A 25,825-nucleotide genomic window follows, 5' to 3' on the forward strand; every position below is an offset into this window, starting at 1 on the left:
CCCAAAACACACAACACACAACAACAAGACCTCAGGAATGTCTGTCCTCACTGTGTCACAGGGGGGGGGACACAAAATGACCAGAAAAGACACTAAATGACCAAGAAGACACTAAATGACCAAAAAAGACACAAAATGACCCAAAAAAGAAAAAAAAATACCAAAAAAAAAAACACAAAATGACCCAAAAAAGAAAAAAAATTACCAAAAAAAGACACAAAATGACCAAAAAAAGGAAACAAAATTACCAAAAAAGACACAAATTGACCAGAAAATGATCAAAAAAGACACAAAATGACCCAAAAAAGACATTAAATGACCAAAAAGACACTAAATGACCAAAAAAGACTCAAAATGACCAAAAAACCCCACAAAATGACCCAAAAAAGAAAAAAAATTACCAAAAAAAGACACAAAATGAAAAAAAAAAAAGACACAAAATGACAAAAAAAGACACAAATTGACCAGAAAATGATCAAAAAAGACACAAAATAACCAAAAAAAGGCATTAAATGACCAAAAAAACTAAAACACATTAACACACGAACACTTAAACACAGTGGAGACAGAGCTGACTTCCAAAATGATTTGGCGACCCCCAGAAATCATCTTGCGACCCCAAGGTTGAGAATAGCTGCCTTACACAAGTGCCAATAACTTGTATTTATGTTGTCATATGACTTCTGAAACACTAAATAATGAGTGCAACATGCAGAATTACTTTTTGTGAACACATCAGCCACACAGACTGTATAGAAGAACTGCCTTAAACCTGCATTCTCTCCAATGGCCAGCAGAGGGGCACCTCCACTGGATGAATCTATGAGAAAATGAGTCTACCTCTCACTTTCATTCCCTCTTTTCATAACGAGTTTAGGACCTTTATGTTCATTCAGTAAATGATGGTCCCATTTAGAATAAAATCATAACTCAGATCTTACCTTTTGTTGCCACTCCACTGCCTCCTCTTCCTTCTTCTTCTTGGCGTCCTCCAAGAGGGAAATCTTTGAAGTCAGATCAGCCAACTCTGTTGCCTAAAAGTAGTGTTGTATTAGTATTTAGATACCTAACTTTAGTAAAAGTATTAATACAACACGGCAGAATTACTCCACTACAAGAAAAAGTCCCACATTCAAAACTTACTGAAGTGAAAGTACAAAAGTATCAGCATCAAAATGTACTTAAAGTACTTGTTATGCACTCTGTTTTATATATTGCAAATATATGATTGTATTATTACTTTTGATGCTTTTATCTCAGCAGCATTTTACTGTTGTCCAGGTAGAGGACTGAATATCCTTTCATGTGGTTTAATTCATAAACATTATGTAAATTAACATATTTTTTCATGTTAAACCTTGATCAGAAAAGTAAGTAAAGCTGGCAGCTAAATGTAGTGGAGTAAAAAATACTAAATTTGCCCCTAAAATAGTGAAGTAAAACTATAGTTACGTACATCTAAGTACTTAAGGACAGTACTTGAGTAAATGTACATTCCACAACTGCCTAAAAGGGCATTTTCTGTTAGATTTTCTTGAAGTTTGGAAATTTTGGAATTGGAAGTTTCGGCAATCTCCGTGTCTGAGCATGGAGGCCAACCAGGAAGTGCCTTAAGCCTGCAATCTACCGAAAATTCCAGCAGGGGGCGCTAAGTTTGGCTGCAAAAAAAATCTGCCCATTCATTTCAGTGCAAAATTTGAAAACTTCTCAATTGATTTATTACCTCAGAAGATTTTTTTCAGGACAACACTATGGTAAAAAATCATCTTTTCGTCAATAGTTCCAATAATGGCCGCATTAAGAAGAAAATAGAAGATAAAGAATCGTATGATTTGGGGGCGGGGCTACCTTTGATTGACAGGTCACTGACAAGGCGAGCCGTCACCAGGAGAGAAGCAGAACAATGCGTATCCACGGCAACGTGTCAATAAAGTTATATATAACGTTATATAGATAGAAAAGAGGACGTTTACAGATTTGGTCTCCTAACTTTGACCCTTTCACTGTATTTTCACTTAATGACAGTTTATTTGAACGTTTTGTTCATAAAAAGGCTTGTTCAGTGTTTGGTTGGACTAACAGACGCTCCAAGGAGTCGCTGCTCAGTTTTCTGAGGTCAGAAAGATACATTTTGTTTTTGTTTTTTTGCTAGCCAAAGCTAACATCCCAGTTAATGCTCCAGTTAATGCTAACATGAATTAGCAGCAGCTTCTCTCAGTCAGGTTGAGGTGTAGAGAGGCTGTAGTCAGTGATCAGATCCCTCTCCTCCTCCACAGTCCAAATATGGTCATGCTTCCTGTATCGGAAACAAGATGGCGACGCAAGATGGCGACGAGTGTAACGCTGAACTCGAGGCTTCCAACGGGCCACAAACCAATGGGTGACGTCACGGTGACTACGTCCATTATTTATACACAGTCTATGATCAGAACACACATTTTTGTAACTTTCAACCCCTATGTCTAACAAACGGTTGTGGAGAACTGACCAGGTGTTCCTGGTTCTTCATCTGGTTCTCTGACTGCTGCAGCAGAGCCATCTTAGCGTCCTCAGCCGTCTTCAGCTCCGTCTCCAGACGCTCGGCGTCCTCCTGAGAGCGCTTCCTCTCCGTCTCCAGCTCCAGAGCCCTCTGTGTCTGCTCCTCCAGTTCTGCAGACACAAGAACACAATGATAAACATTGGCCCTATTCATTAGAGCAGCTGTTCTCAACCTTGGGGTTGGGACCCTAAATGGGGTCGCGAGATGATTTCTGGGGGTCGCCAAGTCAGCTCTGTCTCCACTGTGTTAAAGTGTTCATGTGTTAGTCTTTTTGGTCATTTCATGTCTTATTTTGGTCATTTCATGTCTTTTTTTGGTCATTTTGTGTCTTTTTTGGTCATTTTGTGTCTTTTTTTAGTCATTTTGTTTCTTTTCTTTGGTGATTTAGTGTTTTTTTGTCATTTTGTGTCTTTTTTTGGTCATTTTGTGTCTTTTTTTATCATTTTGTGGTCAATTTTTCTTTTTTGGTCATTTTGTGTCTTTTTTTAGTAATTTTGTCTTTTTTTCTGTAATTTTGTTTCTTTTTTTGGTCATTTTGTTTCCTTTTTTGGTGATTTTGTGTCTTTTTTTTTGTAATTTTGTGTCTTTTTTCTTTAATTTTGTTTCTTTTTTTTGGTGATTTTGTGTTTTTTGTCATTTTGTGTCTTTTTTTTGGTAATTTTGTGTCTTTTTTTTGGGTAATTTTGTGTCTTTTTTGGTAATTTTGTGTCTTTTTTTATCATTTTGTGGTCAATTTGTCTTTTTTGGTCATTTTGTGTCTTTTTTTAGTAATTTTGTGTCTTTTTTCTGTAATTTTGTTTCTTTTTTTGGTGATTTTGTGTTTTTTGTAATTTTGTGTCTTTTTTGGTAATTTTGTGTCTTTTTTTGTCATTTTGTGTCTTTTTTTAATCATTTTGTGGTCAATTTGTCTTTTTTGGTCATTTTGTGTCTTTTTTTAGTAATTTTGTCTTTTTTTCGGTAATTTTGTTTCTTTTTTTGGTGATTTTGTGTCTTTTTTGGTCATTCTCTGTCTTTTTTGATCATTTTGTGGTCAATTTGTGTCTTTTTTTTGGGAAATCTAAACTGTGCGTGATTCTGTTCAGTGAGCGGGGGTCCTGGACAACATGCATGTTAAGTTGGGGGTCGTGACTCAAAAAGGTTTAGAATAGCTGCATTAGAGTAGAACAACAAGCCTTTCTTGAACACTGATGGTTCTCCCACCTTGTTGGGCTTTTTTCGTCTGCTCCTCGATCTGCCTTAATCTCTCCATCAACTCCTCCTTTTCCTTTTCAATCTTTTCCTTTTCCTTTTCTGCAACTTCTCGTTTCCTCTTCTCGTTCTCCAGCAGAGCTCTAATGGACACAGCGTACACATCCATCAAGTCACATGTCAAAAAAAAAACAGGTGGTAAAGGTTACAGTAGTAAGCAATGTAGTTTCTCTCCAACCTCTCCATCTTCTTGTGGTTCTTCTCCTCCCGAGCCTGAGCCTTCATCTGCTGCACCTCGATGGTGTCCGGTTTGCGGCGGCGCATGTACAGCTCGTGGTTTCCCATGCAAAGAGCCAGGATGCGCTTGTTGATGCGCAGTCTCGGAGCGTAGAATACAAAGTCCTGAAACAGAGACATTTGATCAGGAACGATACAAAACACAGAGGATTCATCAGCTGTTATAATGTTATCAAAGGGTTAACGTACAGGTGCTTTCTTGTCAATCGGTTTAATGACAAACTTCTTGTCATTGAAGGAAATGTTCCTGATTTCACTCCAAGGGAATCCGATTTTAGGCGTCATTCTGTAAAAGACGAAGCAAAAATCTCAGTCAGCTGCATAACACTGGACAGGAAGTAGTATTTTTATATTTCACACTGTGGTGGCATTTTTGTTGTCTTAACTATAGTAAAAGTGCTTGTTAGCTCAAGTGCTAATGCTAATGTTTGTTAGCTCTTATGGTGGATTCACAAGGTGACCAAAGAATGTCTTATTTTTATGTTCATGGAGCTACGATTCATAATAAATCTTGTGAACTATCCGTAAAGAGTCGAGTCTTTGCAGGTGGGTACGTAAACCACCTTCAAAATAAAAGCACTGCGGTTGTATTGATTTCTAATTTCTGGGTAACCTCATGCGGGCCGGACCAGGAAGTAGTATTTTTATATTTCACACTGTGGTGGAATCACCTACTTGTCATTCTGTTCATAAATGTTGAGGCCCAAAGCGTCCACTCCCAGCCACAGCTCTGTTCCTTTCTTGTTCTTGATGTTGAAGTAGTTGACTCCGTACATCTCCAGATCCTGAGCGATCTTCAGATACTCCATCATGGATTCCTCTCTGTGGACAAATAAGACGTTTATCACAGAGAGAAACTGTAAAAACTGGTATTATCATCAAAATCTGAGATTTCACTCCTCGAACGATTCAAGTGAACAAAGCTTAAAACTCATGTCTCATTTAAAACGGGACAAAAACAAACTGTTTGGAATAACTAGATCCTGTTAAAAACATTAAATTCTGCTCCTCAGTGACACTGTGAAGTCATAATTGATGGTCACGTGCCAAATATTCACTGAAAATCTGTCTGTTATTCTGAATAAAGACATGTTTGAGTTGCTCCCATTTCTAGCCATGACCGTGCTGATTCCATTGAGCAGGACTTATATATTTTCTATGTATTTTATATACTGCAGTGAAATACAAATACTACAGTGGGTAAAATGTTAAAAGAGCAAATTTGCGTTATGCAGTCAAGTACGTCAACCAGGAAGTGCCTTAAGTCTGCAATCCACCAAAAATTCCAGCAGGGGGTGCTAAGTTTAGCTGCAAAAAAAATCTGCCCATTCATTTCAGTGCAGAATTTGAAAACTTCTGACTTGATTTATTACCTCAGAAATGTTTTTCAGGACAACACTATGGTCTCAATCGCTAGTAAAAAATCATCTTCAAGACAATTTGATGTCAAAAGTTCTAATAATGGCCCCATTTAGAAGAAAATAGAAGATAAAGAATCGTATGATTTGGGGGCGGGGCTACCTTTGATTGACAGGTCACTGACAAGGCGAGCCGTCACCAGGAGAGAAGCAGAACAATGCGTATCCACGGCAACGTGTCAATAAAGTTATATATAACGTTATATAGATAGAAAAGAGGACGTTTAGCGATTTGGTCTCATAACTTTGACCCTTTCACTGTATTTTCACTTAATGACAGTTTATTTGAACGTTTTGTTCAGTAAATGTCTTGTTCAGTGTTTGGTTGGACTAACAGACACTCCAAGGAGTCGCTGCTCAGTTTTCTGAGGACAGAAAGATACATTTTGTTTATGTTTTTTGCCAAAACGCGGTGACTACGTCCATTATTCATATACAGTCTATGATCAGCCCTTACCTCATCATGCTCTTGTGTTCTTCGTGCCACACTTGAATCCTCTCCTCCCACTGGTCCTTGTTGAGTTTGTGCTGGTCCAGAACTCTGAGAAGAGGAGACATACGAGGGTCAAAGGTCATGCAGGGAAACGCGTCTCACACCGGCTGAAAGGCGACATCTTTTTATTTATTTATTTATTTTTTTTGTATTTTTATATTTTATTGCTTGAAGTATGCCTAGGTTGTTCTTTTTATTTAATTGTGTTGTTATTGTCTCTGTGTGTAATGCTGCTGCTACACTGGAATTTCCCAGCTTGGAATAAATAAAGTCAGTCTGTCTGTCTATCTATCTATCTATCTATCTATCTATCTATCTATCTATCTATCTATCTATCTATCTTTCTTTCTTTTACATATTGAACTAATTGCATGTTTTTCTTTCTTTCTTTCTTTCTTTCTTTCTTTCTTTCTATCATAACGCTAATAATCCATGTTTGTTAGTAATGCTATTTAATGACAAAAAATCTTATTTAGGATCATGTTAATTTGATATTGTTTGTGTAAAAATAAAGCTGATATTCAAAGCACTCTGTTACTTGTCAAATAAAATAAAAATAAAAGAACAAAATTACATTTAATAAAATATATTTACAGGCAATTATAGGGAAACTTTCTTGTCATCAAAGGTAAAGCTTTTATACAGTTTTTCCTGTATTTTTCTTAATAATTTCCAAGAAATAACTATAATTTGGCACTAATTTTAGGGAAAATAGGAAATCCCCTAAAAGAAAAATAAATATTTATTATCTATCTATCTCTCTGACGTTGTATAAAGCTGAGTTACCTCTGAGGGAGCAGCTGTTCACTGGACAGATAGCCTGGCGTGTGGACTTCCTTGTTGTAGTCAGCATACTTGGCCTGCACAGCGTAGGAGGCCAGCAGGACGGCTGTTTCAGGAGGGCAGTAGATGTCGTCATTTAAGATTCCCTCCTTCACCTGCAGGAAGAAGAGCCGCTGCGTGGCGTCCTGGATTAACTCCTCGGTCACGTCCTCGGGGAAGAACTTGGCACGGAACTTAAACAGCAGCGGGCTTTCCTTCCTCACATCCTGGGCTGTCACCTGAAATAAAGCGTGACACGGTGAGGGGTCAGAGGTCGTGCTTCTGTAAATAGACTTCAGCTCAACAGAGAAGTGACATTTTGACAAAGAAGAGTAAAAACTGAGGAGCTGACCTTCTTATTGAGCTTTAGCCATGTAGAGAAACCTTTTGTATCCTGGTATTGGAGTCCAAAGTACCAAACCTCTCGCAGACCAATGGTTTTAACAACCTGAAAACATGGAAGCAGAAGATTTATTCACAAGAACATTAGAACATTCTAACACAGGGGTGGGCAATTAATTTCCCCAAGGGGCCACATGACCAATACCACAAAGGTTGCAAAACTCTGAACTAAATTCTGCTTAATATTCATTTAATCTCTTTATAAAATACAGTAAATTATCTGGTTTTGAGCTGCTACTGAAAATAATACATGTTATGATAAGACTGTTAATGTGGAGTAAATCAAATATATCATTAAAAAGTAGTAAATACTCCAATCACTATATCACTTTTCTATTTATAACTGTTAATGTCCTTTAGTAAGGTTCCTATTGGTGTTTTTGTATTATATAGCTTGTTTTTTCATGTTTGTAAATTTTCTAGGTGTTTTACAATGTTGTGATGCTTTTAATTTGAAAATGCGCCATCCAGTGTGAAACGGGTGCTTTTATTTTGAAAGGTAGCGGCAGGATATAACAGGTAGAGTGTGTTGTAATTCATATAAAGTTGATATAAAGTATCAAAAGGCTTCTATAGTGGCTGACAGGAAACAAGGTTTGTTAAAGTTTATTTTCTTCTGTCATATATATTAGTGGCTATATTTGTTGTCTTAACTATAGTAAAAGTGCTTGTTAGCTCAAGTGCTAATGCTAATGTTTGTTAGCTCTTACGGTGGATTCACAAGGTGACCAAGGAATGTCTTATTTTTATGTTCATGGAGCTACGATTTTAAATAAATCTTGTGAACTATCAGTTAAAGAGTCGAGTCTTTGCAGGTGGGTACGTAAACCACCTTCAAAATAAAAGCACTGCGGTTGTGATGATTTCTAATTTCTGGGTTAATAGTTGCCAGCCATTTTCTTTCTGTCATGTTACTGTACGTATGGCTGCAAATCCTTTGACAGGAGCCGAACCTGATGCTTCCAAACTGAGTTTAATTCAAAAGTCTGTCACTTTGGTTGTAAAATGCTTTCTACAGGTCATCAGTTTTTCCTACCTGGTCAAAGAGTTGCTTTCCTGTTGTGTTTGGCTGAATGGCAAACTCCAGTTCAGCATCCATCGTAGTGACTCTGACACTAATCTGAGGAAGAGAGCACATTGGAGAAATGATTAAAACAATGATGATAATAATAAATTAAATCAACATTGACAACATTTCAGAGAAAGTGAAAGTATCTCACATATATCATTGAGCTTCAATTAATCTTCTTTATTTTGGCAAAAGGAGATTTTATTATTATTGTTATTGCCGTGATCTGGAGATTATCAGCTGTTGTATCTCCAAAAATGAATAAATTCTGTCAGAATTCACTGACCAATCTATTGTTTCTGTTTTAGTTTTTTGACAATGAGCCCGTTTTAAATGACTCTCCACACACACACACACACACACACACACACACACACACACACACACCTAGTATAGGTAAGCTGTCTAACACTCAATACTGAAATGTCATTTTGTGGAATTGATTTCATATATACAAACACTTTTCCAAGTACCCACAAGGGTCATGAATATTAGAAAAATTGTGACTCCACATATACAAACTGAATTTTTGCAGTTGTACAACCTCTCCTGTCCTCTCCCCTCTGCTCTGTGTAAACCGATTTTCAGCGTGACCGTTCGTCTCAGCAGAATCAATCGCTGAGGAGCAATATTTAATGTTTTTAACAGGATCTAGTTGTTCCAAATGGTTTATTTTTGACAACATTTTAAATGAGACGTGTAGAATAAAGTGATTTTGACAGAAATATCACAATTTTAAGCTTCCTTTTGGTTACTTTTTCTAATGGAAACGTTCGTAACCTATGATCTGTTCAAGGACTGTCGGAAAGTTCAAAATTAGTATATTAGTGGCTATATTTGTTGTCTTAACTATAGTAAAAGTGCTTGTTAGCTCAAGTGCTAATGCTAATGGTTTCACAAGGTGACCAAGGAATGTCTTATTTTTATGTTCATGGAGCTACGATATTAAATAAATCGGTTTATTTTTGAAAACATTTTAAATGAGACGTGTAGAATAAAGTGATTTTGACAGAAATATCACAATTTTAAGCTTCCTTTTTGGTCACTTTTTTCAAATGGAAACGTTCGTGACCTATGATCTGTTCAAGGACTGTTGGAAAGTTCAAAATTAGTATATTAGTGGCTATATTTGTTGTCTTAACTATAGTAAAAGTGCTTGTTAGCTCAAGTGCTAATGCTAATGTTTGTTAGCTCTTACGGTGGATTCACAAGGTGACCAAGGAATGTCTTATTTTTATGTTCATGGAGCTACAATATTAAATAAATCGGTTTATTTTTGACAACATTTTAAACGAGACGTGTAGAATAAAGTGATTTTGACAGAAATATCACAATTTTAAGCTTCATTTTGGTTACTTTTTCTAATGGAAACATTTGTGACCTATGATCTGTTCAAGGACTGTCGGAAAGTTTAAAATTAGTATATTAGTGGCTATATTTGTTGTCTTAACTATAGTAAAAGTGCTTGTTAGCTCAAGTGCTAATGCTAATGGATTCACAAGGTGACCAAGGAATGTCTTATTTTTATGTTCATGGAGCTACAATATTAGATAAATCGGTTTATTTTTGACAACATTTTAAATGAGACATGTAGAATAAAGTGATTTTGACAGAAATATCACAATTTTAAGCTTCCTTTTGGTTACTTTTTCGAATGGAAACGTTCCTATGATCTGTTCAAGGACTGTCGGAAAGTTCAAAATTAGTATATTAGTGGCTATATTTGTTGTCTTAACTATAGTAAAAGTGCTTGTTAGCTCAAGTGCTAATGCTAATGTTTGTTAGCTCTTACGGTGGATAAATTGGTTTATTTTTGACAACATTTTTAATGAGACATGTAGAATAAAGTGATTTTGACAGAAATATCACAATTTTAAGATTCCTTTTGGTCACTTTTTCGAATGGAAACGTTCGTGACCTATGATCTGTTCAAGGACTGTCGGAAAGTTCAAAATTAGTATATTAGTGGCTATATTTGTTGTCTTAACTATAGTAAAATTGCTTGTTAGCTCAAGTGCTAATGCTAATGGATTCACAAGGTGACCAAGGAATGTCTTATTTTTATGTTCATGGAGCTACAATATTAAATAAATCGGTTTATTTTTGACAACATTTTAAATGAGACATGTAGAATAAAGTGATTTTGACAGAAATATCACAATTTTAAGATTCCTTTTGGTTACTTTTTCTAATGGAAACGTTCGTGACCTATGATCTGTTCAAGGACTGTCGGAAAGTGCAAAATTAGTATATTAGTGGCTATATTTGTTGTCTCAACTATAGTAAAAGTGCTTGTTAGCTCAAGTGCTAATGCTAATGGTGGATTCACAAGGTGACCAAGGAATGTCTTATTTTTATGCTCATGGAGCTACAATATTAAATAAATCGGTTTATTTTTGACAACATTTTAAATGAGACGTGTAGAATAAAGTGATTTTGACAGAAATATCACAATTTTAAGATTCCTTTTGGTCACTTTTTCTAACAGAAACGTTCCTATGATTTGTTCAAGGACAGTCGGAAAGTTCAAAATTTTCCGCTTTACCGTTTCTTTCTATGATTAACTGTGTATTTTTTGTGTATCTTTTTTATGTACTGTGTATCTTTTAGGTTTTAAGGTGGGATTCAGAGGGTGAAACCGTTGGGAGGGTTTTGAATAAACGTGACTGTGAGCGAGCAGCACAGGTGCAACCAGTCCACAGACCACAGAAGAAGAGGACTCTACAGCCAAACAGGCCTTCTGAGAACAAACAGCCAACCACAACACCATCAGCACGATACAAATTATATTTCGATATCTGTCATGAAGGATGGCGTCTCTCGGTGTGAACAGAAACATGGCGACCCGTCTCCGTCTCAGTATTGAACTTCTCTACAGGAAGTAACCACATCCTCTGGTGGCGGCTGAGCTCTGAGCTCTCATGAGAGTCGCCTACATCCTGTCATGTATCAAGCAACCTGTCTGCTCAACACACTCTTAAAGTAACACACTCTTAAAGAAACACACTCTTAAAGTGACACACTCTTAACCCATTGAGGCCTGAAACGCCTGTAAAACCTCTGGGCGATTTTAAAATAACCCCCTAAAACCTGAAGTTTTTCTGGAAATTGAACAGAAGTGTCAACATCTACTAAATAATATATTTTTCAGAGCTTATAGCTGTTATATCTGAGCTCCTCCGCTATAGTCGTCTTCCACCATGATTTCAAAGTTCTGGAAAAGTCCCATGATGCATTGTGACACTCCCACATATATTCTCATTTTGTGTCTTTTTTGGTCATTTTTTTAGTCATTTTGTGTCTTTTTTTAGTCATTTTGTGTCTTTTTTGGTCATTTTTTAGTCATTTTGTGTATTTTTTTAGTCAGTCTGTGTCTTTTCTTGTCTTTTTTAGTCATTTTGTGTCTTTTTTGGTCATTTTTTAGTCATTTTGTGTCTTTTTTGGTCATTTTTTAGTCATTTTGTGTATTTTTTTTTGGTCAGTCTGTGTCTTTTCGTGTCTTTTTTAGTCATTTTGTGTCTTTTCTTAGTCATTTTGTGTCTTTTTTTGGTCATTTTATGTCTTCTTTTGGTGATGATTTCAAAGTTCTGGAAAAGTCCCATGATGCATTGCGACACTCCCACATATATTCTCATTTTGTGTCTTTTTTGGTCATTTTTTAGTCATTTTGTGTATTTTTTTTTGTCAGTCTGTGTCTTTTCGTGTCTTTTTTAGTCATTTTGTGTCTTTTTTTGGTCATTTTATGTCTTCTTTTGGTGATGATTTCAAAGTTCTGGAAAAGTCCCATGATGCATTGCGACACTCCCACATATATTCTCATTTTGTGTCTTTTTTGGTCATTTTTTAGTCATTTTGTGTATTTTTTTTAGTCAGTCTGTGTCTTTTCGTGTCTTTTTTAGTCATTTTGTGTCTTTTTTTGGTCATTTTGTGTCTTTTTTTGGTCATTTTATGTACTTTTGGTGATGATTTGAAAGTTCTGGAAAAGTCCCATGTTGCATTGCGACACTCCCACATGTATTCTGATGCATTTCATTGGCCAAGAGACCGAAAATAGGTGGAAAATAGTACAAATACTACAAAACGACATATCTGCTTTCCAGGCTTCAATGGGTTAAAGTAACACACTCTTAACCCTTTGATGCACAACATGGGTCTAAAGTGACCCGAAATAGTTTTTATGTTCTATATCAGGTTTTCCTCAATTAGTTTGTTTTTGATCATCATACATCCTAATTTTATGTTTTCCTTTATTATTATTTTTTAATAAAATCCCTTTTTGTGTCACTACTCTTCTAATGCACAACATGGGTCAAGAATGACCCATATCCATTTTTTAGCTAAGTAGCTTGCTAAGCTTACTACTTAGCTAACTTCTTGGCTAAGTATTTAGCTAAGTAGCTTGCTAAGCTAAATACTTAGCTAATTTCTTGGCTAAGTATTTATCTAAGTAGCTTGCTAAGCTAACTACATAGCCAAGAAGTTAGCTAAGTTTCTTGCTAAGCTAACTTCTTGGCTATGTAGTTAGCTTAGCAAGCTACTTAGCCAAGTAGCTAGCTATGTAATCATACAAAAACGCTTTTTCTTCATAAAGTATGAGAGGCAAAATGGAAATAATGATCTGTTGTTATCAAAAACAAGATATTTAAAGAATACTTGGAATATTCAATCATAAAATAAGTTAATATCAAAAGATAGAGCACAGAAACACACAGCAAGCATTAAATAGCTTGGGAAATGAATGAGGGTCATTTTTGACCCATGTTGTGCATTAGAAGATATGTTGTGCATCAAAGGGTTAAAGTAACACACTCTTAAAGTAACACACTCTGCCACAGCTGCTTATTTGTCCAGTGAGGCACTTCTTGTTCTAAAAATGTTTGTGTATTGCAAAATGACATGTCAAAAGTTAAATAAATATATTTAACCTTACAGCCATTCTCAGTGAAGCTGCCAAGAGAATAAAATATTTCTCTCCTGCGTTAACTGACCATGTAGGCATTTCTCATTTTCTCTGTGACTGAAACAGCAGCTAGCATGTGTATTGGGAAAAAAAACTGCCTGCTGAGGCCCACGCCTGCCCTCCACAACAATGGTATGCATTATTTCCCAGTTGCGGGGCTGATTAGAGTTGCGTTCTTTCCCATTCATGTCAGCAGGACCCCATTTATTGCTCAGGATACTTGCCCCGCTTGTCACTTCCTGTCATCACCAGCAGACAGACTCGTAGTGAAACCAACAATCTGGGCCCACGCTGAACTCTAGAGACATATTACACTCTTTAAAACTGACAATTATCAACTCTGCAAGAACATTTTCTCATGACTGTAGATGAGAGTTGAGTCGTTGCCCACCCTGGTTTCATTTCCTGAGTCAGAATGGTTTATTCTGCTTGAAAAAAGGGAACCGCGCTCATACTTTTTTTTTTTTTTCTGCCTGGTTAGGGTGTGTCTCTCAGGGCCAGAACACTTAACACACTATTATTAGCACATGCTCAGAAACAGCCTCTCAGGCCCACGTGTCAAGTTTCCATGACCTATTCTTAACTCTTTTTTCTATCGCACCAACACTATTAACCCTATAAAGCAGGGGTCTCAAACTCGCTCAAACTGTTGGTTTTTTTTGTTGTAATTTTGTCTCTTTTTTAAAAATAATTTTGTGTCTTTCTTGGTAATTTTGTGTCTTTTTTTTGGTCATTTTGTTTCTTCTTTAAGTAAATTCGTTTTTTTTCCTGTCATTTTGTGTTTTTTTTCTGTCATTTTGTGTCTTTTTTGGGTTATTTTGTGTCTTTTTTAAGTAATTTTGTGTCTTTTTTTTTGGTCGTTTTGTGTCTTTTTAAAATAATTTAGGTCATTTTGTGTCTTTTCTTAGTCATTTTGGTCATTTTGTGTCTTTTCTTAGTCATTTTGTGTCTTTTCTTAGTCATTTTGTGTCTTTTTTTGGTCATTTTGTGTCTTTTCACCAACACTATTAACCCTATAAAGCAGGGGTCTCAAACTCGTGGCCCTCGTGACAATATTTTGTGGCCCCCACCTTGATAAGAAAGTTTAATGTGAGTTTTATATGAATGGCACTTTACCGTGTTGGTTTTTTTTGTTGTAATTTTGTCTCTTTTTTCTGTCATTTTGTGTCTTTTTTGGGTCATTTTGTGTCTTTTTAAAATAATTTTGTCTTTTTTGGTCATTTTGTGTCTTTTTTAAGTAATTTTGTGTCTTTTTTTTGGTCGTTTTGTGTCTTTTCTTAGTCATTTTGGTCATTTTGTGTCTTTTCTTAGTCATTTTGTGTCTTTTTTTGGTCATTTTGTGTCTTTTTTTGGTAATTTTGTGTCTTTTCTTAGTCATTTTGTGTCTTTTCACCAACACTATTAACCCTATAAAGCAGGGGTCTCAAACTCGCGGCCCTCGTGACAATATTTTGTGGCCCCCACCTTGGTATGAAAGTTTAATGTGAGTTTAATATGAATGGCACTTTACCGTGTTGGTTTTTTTTGTTGTAATTTTGTCTCTTTTTTAAAAATAATTTTGTGTCTTTCTTGGTAATTCTGTGTCTTTTTTTTGGTCATTTTGTTTCTTCTTTAAGTAAATTCGTTTTTTCTCTGTCATTTTGTGTCTTTTTTCTGTCATTTTGTGTCTTTTTTTGGGTAATTTTGTGTCTTTTTAAAATAATTTTGTCTTTTTTGGTCATTTTGTGTCTTTTTTAAGTAATTTTGTGTCTTTTTTTTTGGTCGTTTTGTGTCTTTTTAAAATAATTTAGGTCTTTTTCTGTCATTTTGTGTCTTTTCTTAGTCATTTTGGTAATTTTGTGTCTTTTTTGGGTAATTTTGTGTCTTTTTTTGGTAATTTTGTGTCTTTTCTTAGTCATTTTGTGTCTTTTCACCAACACTATTAACCCTATAAAGCAGGGGTCTCAAACTCCTGGCCCTCGTGACAATATTTTGTGGCCCCCACCTTGGTATGAAAGTTTAATGTGAGTTTAATATGAATGGCACTTTACCGTGTTGTTTTTTTTTGTTGTAATTTTGTCTCTTTTTTAAAAATAATTTTGTGTCTTTCTTGGTAATTCTGTGTCTTTTTTTTGGTCATTTTGTTTCTTCTTTAAGTAAATTCGTTTTTTTCTGTCATTTTGTGTCTTTTTCCTGTCATTTTGTGTCTTTTTTGGGTAATTTTGTGTCTTTTTAAAATAATTTTGTCTTTTTTGGTCGTTTTGTGTCTTTTTTAAGTAATTTTGTGTCTTTTTTTGGTCGTTTTGTGACTTTTTAAAATAATTTAGGTCTTTTTCTGTCATTTTGTGTCTTTTTGGGGTAATTTTGTGTCTTTTTAAAATAATTTTGTCTTTTTTGGTCATTTTGTGTCTTTTTTAAGTAATTTTGTGTCTTTTTTTTGGTCGTTTTGTGTCTTTTTAAAATAATTTAGGTCTTTTTCTGTCATTTTGTGTCTTTTTTCTGTCATTTTGTGTCTTTTTTGGGTCATTTTGTGTCTTTTTGAAATAATTTTGTCTTTTTTGGTCATTTTGTGTCTTTTTTAAGTAATTTTGTGTCTTTTTTTGGTCGTTTTGTGTCTTTTTAAAATAATTTTGTGTCTTTTTTTCTGTCATTTTGTGTCTTTTTTGGGTAATTTTGTGTCTTTTTAAAATAATTTAGTCTTTTTTGGTCATTTTGTGTCTTTTTTAAGTAATTTTGTGTCTTTTTTTGGTCATTTTGTGTCTTTTTAAAATAATTTTGTCTTTTTCTGTCATTTTGTGTCTTTTTTCTGTCATTTTGATACTGCCTCCAGCGGCCCCCAGGTAATTTGAGTTTGAGACCCCTGCTATGAAGCCAAGTGTATCATATTTGATACACAAGTTTTTGAGACCTATACATCATCAGGGTGATATTTTTTTCCTGAAAAACCTGACGTGTTGAAAAAAACAACAACTGAGCAACAAATTGCACAAAAATACAAGATATAGCAAAAATTATATGCAGGTTCCACTGGTGGATCAGTCATTGCTGCGTGAAAACTTCATATAAGCAGATGTATGATGTTGTTTTATATGGAAAAAAATATTTTGCATGTTTGAGGAAAATGTTAAAAGAAAGTAAAGCCTTAAAAGGTTAAAAATGTTGGGTTTTATATGTTTTTGTTAGTTCAAGAAAAACAAACTGTGAGCAACAAATTGCACAAAAAGAACTGATGTATCAAATATGATACAAATTAGAATCATATATCCCTATTGTTTTTGGATTTTTTTTTAAATTATCTGTCAGCAGGTTCAATAAACACTCAAGTTTAAAAAAAAATTATTGGCAATTATTTAATGGTTCAGGCTTTATAGCAGGGGTCTCAAACTTGCGGCCCGCGGGCCAATTGTGGCCCTCGTGATGATATTTTGTGGCCCCCACCTTGATATGAAAGTTTAATGTGAGTTTTATATGAATGGCACTTTACTGTGTTGTGTGTGGAAGGTCCCTTTTATATTACTTTTTTGGGTAATTTTGTGTCTTTTTTAAATAATTTTGTCTTTTTAAAATGTAGGCTATTTGTCTTTTAAATATTTTCTTTTTAAGTAATCTTGTGTCTTTTAGTAATTGTGTGTCTTTTTTAAGTAATTTAGTGTTATTTTCAGTGGTGTGTCTTTTTTTGTAATATTGTGTCTTTTTTGGTCATTTTGTGTCTTTTTTTTTGTAATTTTGTGTCTTTTTTTTCTGTCATTTTGTGTCTTTTGTTTCTGTAATTTTGTGTCTTTTTTTCTGTCATTTCGTGTCTTTTGTTTTTGTAATTTTGTGTCTTTTTTTCTGTCATTTTGTGTCTTTTTTTTAGTAATTTTTTTTGGTCATTTTGATACTGCCTCCAGCGGCCCCCAGGCAATTTGAGTTTGAGACCCCTGCTTTATAGGGTTCACAACTTTTAACAGGCTTTAGAAGCGTTTATGAAAAGCATTTATGTTGCAGTATTTTTCATTTCATTTAAAGCTGTTGGCTTCTTGAATCACCTAAGTAACAGAAAGCTTTCTCCTTCTTCTCTTCACTGCCTGTCTGACATTTTGTGTTATTTCTAACTATTTCTAACACTCATACAGCTGTTCTACGACTACAGAAACCATAAAGGTCTGGTCTCCTCTTGTGTTAGCACAACTTGCATTTTATGCACTTTGTGTTTTTTATGCACACTGTTCATTGCACCTTATTTGTTTCATAGCACCAACATTTTTATACTGTATATTCATATTTATTCTGCACTGGAATTCTATTCTACTCCTTAATACATACTCCTTCTTTAGACACTTTATTTTACATTGTATTTTATTGTATTTTTATATTTTATTGCTTGAAGTATGCCTAGGTTGTTCTTTTTATTTAATTGTGTTGTTATTGTCTCTGTGTGTAATGCTGCTGCTACACTGTAATTTCCCAGCTTGGGATAAATAAAGTCTATCTATCTATCTATCTATCTCTCTATCTATCTGAAAGTTTAATGTGAGTTTCATATGAATGACACTTTACCGTGTTGTGTGTGGAAAGTCCCTTTAATTACTTTTTTTTGTCATTTTGTGTCTTTTTTAAATAATTTTGTGTCTTTTTTTAAATAATTGTGTGTGTTTTTTGTCATTTTGTGTCTTTTTTTGGTCATTTTGTGTCTTTTTTGCGTGATTTTGTGTCTTTTTTTAAAATAATTGTGTGTCTTTTTTTGGTAATTCTGTGTATTTTTTTATCTATCTATCTATCTATCTATCTATCTATCTATCTATCTATCTATCTATCTATCTCTCTATCTATCTTAATGACCAAACTCATCACTTCATGACTAATTCAAAACCTAATTACTGATATTAAATAATACACAATTTAAAATGTATGAAGTATATTCCTTTACTGACTGATTATTTGAGAGTTTTCAAGTCAGATGAATGCACTTATGTTGTCCTTTACAATATATTATGGCCCCTGGGCTGTGGACCGATAGAAAGACTTTTTTCTTACAGATCATATCATGCGATGATGCTCGAGGTTATTTTAAAATGATGTCATCACCGTCCTTGTTTTTCCAGAAGAATGCTCGACAACTTGTAGCTAAATATGGCTGAAAAGCGACAGCGAACACAGCAAGGTGTGGCCCTGCTTCTCCAAAGACGGTGATGTAATCAAAAATATATAAATGATGATATAAAGCTGCTTGTACCCCATACAGAGACATTTACACACATACAGTATACGGGTCAATGACCAGGTACTTTTTCCCCATAAAATCTGATAATATACTGGGAAAAAAATGAACTAAAATAAGAAAATACAACCCACATGTACATTGCAACACTATGGTTTATAACAAATTTTACATAATTTGTCAAAACCTTAGAAAAAATTTTTGTTTTAGAATATGTTCTGCTCAATATTGACGAAATGTGTAGATGTAGAAATGCAAAAAAAAAAATGCCATTTGATGTCATGTTTTGATGATTATTACATGTATAAGTCCACTTAAATACACTGTAGGTGGATAAAGTATTTAATATTTATCATTTTTTGTGGTTACACCATTTGACATCTTGCCAACCCTTATTTGTCACTGATCCATATATATAAAGCCCTATACATATACATGAATCTGCCCCGTCTGAGTAATAAGATAGAAATAAGAACCAGTTAACTTAATATTCACTACGCATTTCCTTATATCATTTTGGTCCAAAAAAAAAAAAGGGAATAGGCTAAAGTAAAAAATATTATCTAGGCCTCTCCCCTGATACTCAACACTTCCTCATCCAGTTTGCCACCTAAACTTTTTTAGCATATAATTTTTCATAATAAGCCTTTTTAACGTAACAATTGTTGTGCATGGTTTCATTTCATTGCTGCAGTTGTTCCATATTCTCCTTTACTTGTAATGCAGTGTAGGGCTGGGCGATATGGCCCTAAAAGAAAATCACGATATTTCAGGCTATTTTTGTGATAACGATATTCTTGACGATATTACGAAATACTCAAAAAGATATAGAAAATATGATTTTTTAGTCCGTATAAATAAATAAAAATCTAAAATGTAGTGTGAAGTGCAAATCTCAACAGCTGCCAAATACAAAAAAAAATTACTCTTAACTCTTGAGTATGAGCAAATAATAAAAAATAACCATTTCAGGGTTTCGGGGGCATATTTTAATGACATTTTATAAAGGATTATAAATATGTTTTATTTATGGTATCTTATTTTGACAGTCTTCTTGTAAGTTCTGTGGTGGATTCTGTTAACACACTGTGCTCTTATTTTGAAAGCTGCATGTGTTTAGCGACAGAGAGTAAGTAGCTTTTTGTGATTAAAACAACTTTAATTGTTAGCTAATGTTAGCTCGTGGCTAACGAACGGCATAATGCAGCAGTGTGTTTGGAGGGCAGCTCGGTAAATTATTTATATATATATATATATATATATATATACACACATATATATACACAGTTGTGTAAGGTGTCAACCTTACGCCACTACATCAAGAAGTATGAATGTTGCCAATATCATGATATTCATTTTTTTTAACCATAAAAAAAATATACTGATATTATCGTGAACGATACGATATGGCACACCCCTAATGCAGTGATACTTTGAATTGGTCCTTATCAGGTGTTTTAGTACACGTATACCTCTCAGGTGTACTTTACTCTGACCTGAAACAACCCCTGAATACTTTGTGGAACTTTTTGATGAATTACTTTAACTCTTAATAGGACACTCATTGAAATACTTGCATATTCCAAATTTCAACCCTAGAGAATATTGGAGGATATTACATACAGCCAGAATGTGTAAAAAAAAAAAAAAAAAATACAGACCAGGGGGAGGGGGGTAATATTTTGAGAAAAAGGTAGTGAATCTGCGAGAAAAAAAGTTGCTTTTTTCCCACTTTTTTCTTGTAAAATCTGCAACTTTTTTTCTTGTAGATTTGCCACTTTAATCTAGTAAATCTGCAACTTTTTTCTCAAAATATATATTTTTTTTATTTATTACTCATTTTATTACTCATTTTAGATATCTGCTGAAGTTACCAAATATAGTTCTTCGCCTGATAAAGGGTTAAACATAAATTGTGATATTTTAAAATCAATTAAGTCTCTAAATTTGAGCGTTTCCAACCTGATAAAGAGTTGGTTTGTTTGCTGCCTGTAGTCAGCGTTACAAACTATTCTAATAGCTCTTTTATGCACAATATATATAGACTCAATAGATCAAGTAAAGGAGAATAAAAGAGGAATAGAATGTTTATAATGAGGCCAGACTGACCAGGTGCTGAGCTCTGAGTAGCACTGTAATTGATTTTGATACCTTTAACTTAATGCGTGCCTTCCAATTTAATTTATCACCAATTATAACTCCTAGAAATGTAATAGTAGTTACTTGTTCAATTCCTGTGTTATTTATCCTCAGTTTCTTATTTGTGTTGATTTGGCGATTACCAAAAATAATACATTTTGTCTTACTAATTGATTTATTTTTGCCGATTACTTAAAGAAAATATAAGTTTCAGCGGGTTAAAAAGAAGCAGGTGCAACAATAGAGAAATAAGCCCTGCTTATCTTGTCAGGAGGAGGAAGCAAAACCACTGAAACTAAAAATAGCACACAGTAATGTAAGTAGAGTCTGAGATACGCTACATGCCACAGAAAGGAGATTAAAAGTAAAAAAGTTCATTAGTAACCGCTGACCTTTATAAACCCACATCAGTGTTATCTCTGTTCACAACCACAGTCAAGAAAAAAGAAGCTACTGCAGCAGTTTTAGGAGACGAGAGGGAACAAAACATTTGACTAACAATATTGTTTCGTATGTCGATGACATGTTGCTTCTCATTTCTGTGCACAATATCATGGTTAAGTTTACCTGGCAAACAAAAGTTATTTTGCAGAGTTAAAATTAATAAGTATATTTGTAAAATAACTAAATGTTTTTTGTTTTTGTTTTTTGCTAAAATATGACAGTGGGTGACTTTTTACCGTTTGTTTTTTTCAGGATTTTCTTTTTGCTTTTTTTTTTAATATAAAATGTGAAGTTTTACTGTAAGAAAACAGAAACTTGCTTTCATTTGTGTGTGTGTGTGTATATATATATATTACTATTTTTTACATAGAATTCACTGTAATTTAATGTTCAAGACCATTAAGCAATTCAGTAATACTTTAAAATAATAATAATAATTAAAAAAAAAATATATATATAAAAAAGGTACAGATTTCAACTTTTTTTATGAATGATAATATTTGTATAAAAGTAATTCATTTTTAGGGTACTTGCGCTTAATTTAGAAAAAGCAGGAAAACCCTTTAAAATAAGAGATTTCTGGAATATATATACATACATACATACATACATACATACATACATACATACATACAGGTGCATCTCAATACATTAGAATATGATGGAAAAGTCCATTTCCAGTAGTTCAAGTCAAACAGCCCAAACCAAGTATTGAGTCATATAGATGGACATACTTTTCAGAGGCCAACATTTCCATATTAAACATACTTTTTAAAATTTGTTTTTTTGAGACACTGAATTTTAGGTCTTCATTAGATTTAAGCCGTAATCATTATACTTAGAAGAAATTAAATAAATTAAGACATGTGATTTTTCCACTTTTTGAATTGAATTACTGACATAAATAAACTTTTCTATGATATTCTAATTTATTGAGATGCACCTGCACATACACACACACTTTTTTTTTTTACTGTGTAATTTATGTGGGTGGTCCTAGCAGCATATAACAAACATAGCTTCTATGCATGACGTGATATATATATATATATATATCTGAGTTGTACTTGTGAGTCAGCAGCTACGCCTAACATCTCCCCAACCAAGCATCCGCCCAGCAGCAAAGATCCACTGCAGATGCAAGAGGTGACAATAATAAGATCTAGTGAAGAAATGGAGCGTGAGAGTCTATCCATCAGGTGGAACAGTTATATTTAAATGGGAATAAAGGGTTTTTGCTGGTCGTATGTATCTCTACATTGCATATAATTTCCACCGGCATACAGTTAACAGTTGTTAGGTAACGCCAGGCTGCATCTCAAGTGTGAAAATGTGAGAAAATGTGTGAGTGATGACCCGAGCTGTGTGAGGCGCAGCATAACAGTCCTGTTCTGTTTTAGCTTGAAGTGAAATCATGTGAAAATACTTGTGAGCAAAACAACAAGAAAGTTTATATCCTCTAACGCCAGTATAAAAATAATCTGCAGTGAGCAAACAGGGGACTATCTATGCTACAAAAACAGATTTGAGATTCTAGAAAGTAAAAAAAAGGCCTCTCTGTTCTTCTCTCGTACGCGTTAGCTCGTAGCATGACACTGCAGAAAGTGTGCAGAGAGCTAGCTGGGAGACAGGAAGAGGGAGGATGGAGGAGAGGCGGAGGTTTCTCTCTGAGCACGAGGTTTCCCACGACCACTTAAAGAAAAATAATCCAATGTCACTAACTATAAGAATTATAAAGTGGCTCTCGAGATGCGATAGATAAAAACATCCATCATGATCGTGACTGCTGCTGCATCCTCTTCATTATCTACATCCTGTGGTTGACTTTTATTATCTCCTGTTTACTGTTTATGGTCACTAACTTGTAAATCACTTGGGGGCTGAGGATGCTTAATTATTGCAAAAATCATAATAATTGCTCTCTGGTCGATACTAAAAATCAGTATTAATTTCGTTTTTTGGGGGTTTTTTTGTTACCTTTGTCAGTTCTGTATTTTATTGCACTTTTTGCACTTTTATGTGAAGCACTTTGGTGCGGCTCAGTCGTCTGTAAATGCGATATATTAATAAATTTGACTTTGACAGTATTCATTGACATTGGAAACAATTATTTACCTTTTTTTAACAGTGGATTTTCTTGGACTTTAAATACCTGAAACTCAATTAAGACATACTAAAAAAATGTTTGTATTTATATTTTTTTATTTTATTTAAATATGTTTTTTATAAATATTTATTTGTATTTTTTTATTTTCATATATATTTTTATTTAAATATATTTTTTATAAATATTTATTTGCATTTTTTTATTTTCAAATATATATATATATATTTTTTTTAATTTAAATATATTTTTTATAAATATTTATTTGCATTTTTTATTTTCATATATATATATATATATTTATTTAAATATATTTTTTATAAATATTTATTTACATTTTTTTTATTTTCATATGTATATTTTTTTTATTTAAATATATTTTTTATAAATATTTATTTACATTTTTTTATTTTCATATATATATTTTTTTATTTAAATACATTTTTTATAAATATTTATTTGCATTTTTTTTACTTTCATATTTTTTTGGAATCAGTGATGTGAATGTAAATAAATAATATTCTATATAAAAATAATAAATGCAAATAATTTTAATTAAAAAAAAAACAGCATCTATGCTATAATGCATTTCCACAATTGACTGAAAACTAAAGTTACCAAAATGTTGAATATTCAGTACTAAAGTACTGAATATTCAACATTTTGGTTAAGGCAAAAACTAAATCATATCCACTCACTCAGTCAGTGTAAAAGCTGAGTCATGAAGCAGAACGTGGCACAAAAATCGTTTTATCTCAATTGTTATCTTGTTTTCATAATTATTGGCAGCCAAAAAATCATAATTGCAAATAAAATTTCAATAACTGTGCACCCCAGCACCTGTTCTGACCACATTAGTTCTGGTGTTTCTGCTTCTGAGCTCTCAGCAACTTTATTCTGGGGACATTATTCTGGTTGTCTTTGGGTTAATCTCTTGATTTGTCTGCCATCATGTTGCCAACTGGAAGGCTCCAACTGACCAAGTAAGGACTGTTTCATCCCTGCTGCTTTTGTCTGCCAACTCCGCTTTCTGCTGAATTATTGTTACAGCCATATATGCAAAAAAAAGCCCAGGCAGCAAACCACCTTTTACATGCTGAACACAACTTTTTATTCACATAATTCTGTTTCCAGCATACAGTACAGGCCAAAAGTTTGGACACACACCTTCTCATTCAATGCATTTCCTTTATTTTCATGACTATTTACATTGTAGATTCATCAAAACTATTAATGAACACATGTAGAATTATGTACTTAACAAAAAAGTGTGAAATAACTGAAAACATGTCTTATATTCTAGTAAGCAAAGGGTGGTTACTTTGAGGAATCTAAAATACAAGACATGTTTTCAGTTATTTCACACTTTTCTGTTAAGTACATAATTCCACATGTGTTCATTCATAGTTTTGATGCCTTCAGTGAGAATCTACAATGTAAATAGTCATGAAAATAAAGAAAACGCATTGAATGAGAAGGCGTGTGTCCAAACTTTTGGCCTGTACTGTAGATTAAAATGTTACAGCCATATATGCAAAAAAAGTCACGGCAGCAAACCACCTTTTACATGCCGAATACAACTTTTTATTCACATAATTCTGTTTCCAGCATATTTTAATCCCTACTAGTTGCATAAATCACTCTGACTGTCACACTCTTCTTTCAAAATGTGCACGATGTGCTGGCTTTAAGGCTGCACAAGACACTTTTTTTTTTTACACATCATGGAAATTCATCTCTCATGTCATTGTAATATCTAATTGTAATAATACAGTAATGTCTATTAACCAATTGATGCCTAAAACGCCTGTAAAACCTCTGGGTGATTTTAAAATCAGCCCCTAAAACCTGATTTTTTTCTGGAAATTCAACAGAAGTGTCAACTCTTCTACTAAATAATAGATTTTTCAGCCTCTGTAGCAGATAGAAATGAAATTCAAAAAGTATTTGAGAGCTTATACAAATACTACAAAACGACGTATCTGCTGTCCAGGCTTCAATAGGTTAAGGTAGTTTATATCAAATAAAAACTGCATTAGATGCAGAGAATAGTTAAGACTATTTCTTGTAATAGGAATAGGCAAAAACCAAAAGATAAGTACATGAAATATTTAAATAATAAATTAAAGAACTTACATTTTCTGATTGTCTCACAATCTCCAAACAGAAATAATTGAACTCCCTGTTTGTGAAAAAACCTGTTCTGATTGTAGTGTGTCCAGCACCTCTACACACTGTTAATCTGCTCTGCTATGTGCACTACACACACATTTAATCCCCTGCTTGCATACCGCTGGCTCTTTCCATTTAACATTTCTCCAAAGCCACACTTGTTAAAAGTTTGGTCCAGCTAACAAGAAAACTGTCCTGATCTCTACAGAACGGCTGAAATGGTGAGTTAGGCTTAAGTTTTGTGTAATAATTAGAATTGTATGAGTGGAAATGGTGTTTAGTGTTGGTTGTTTGCTGGTTTTATTGTTCAAAAAGGAAAGTAGGAAACAAAGAAGCAACTGGAACTGGAACAATCCACAATACAGGCCTATTTTAAAAACGTGGTGTTATTTAAAACTTCATGAATCAGATAATAATCGTAAACATCTAATGCAAAACTAACCCTCCAAAATGTAAAATAAGCCTCTAAAGAGTGATAAACAAAGAGCTACAGTGGGTCCTGAACTTGTTGCACTGCTGTAAAGCAATCTAAAGTGGAGCATGGCATCTGAGGACCACGCTAGGGGCGAGCAGGGAGGAGAGCAGCGAGACGGTGATGT

The 25,825-nt window shown here is 33.9% G+C and overlaps 1 protein-coding gene across 2 annotated transcripts in view; it reads right to left on the bottom strand.

Annotated features, from left to right (window-relative positions):
* Positions 1-25,825, bottom strand: part of LOC131986793 (moesin-like) — a 36,037-nt gene that overhangs the window by 5,332 nt on the left and 4,880 nt on the right. Inside the window, exons 2-11 of one of the 2 annotated variants that reach the window (XM_059351914.1) lie at positions 8,196-8,279; positions 7,110-7,205; positions 6,722-6,996; positions 5,900-5,983; positions 4,700-4,846; positions 4,214-4,310; positions 3,966-4,129; positions 3,740-3,870; positions 2,489-2,649; positions 942-1,034 (exon numbers count right to left, since the gene is read on the bottom strand). In XM_059351914.1, the coding sequence (XP_059207897.1) occupies positions 942-1,034; positions 2,489-2,649; positions 3,740-3,870; positions 3,966-4,129; positions 4,214-4,310; positions 4,700-4,846; positions 5,900-5,983; positions 6,722-6,996; positions 7,110-7,205; positions 8,196-8,279 (1,332 nt within the window). Of the gene's footprint in view, positions 1-941; positions 1,035-2,488; positions 2,650-3,739; positions 3,871-3,965; positions 4,130-4,213; positions 4,311-4,699; positions 4,847-5,899; positions 5,984-6,721; positions 6,997-7,109; positions 7,206-8,195; positions 8,280-25,825 lie in introns of those variants that run through there. The other variant, XM_059351915.1, reaches the window with a different exon arrangement.

This window comes from Centropristis striata, chromosome 15, assembly GCF_030273125.1.
Source record: "Centropristis striata isolate RG_2023a ecotype Rhode Island chromosome 15, C.striata_1.0, whole genome shotgun sequence".
NCBI lineage: Eukaryota > Metazoa > Chordata > Actinopteri > Perciformes > Serranidae > Centropristis > Centropristis striata.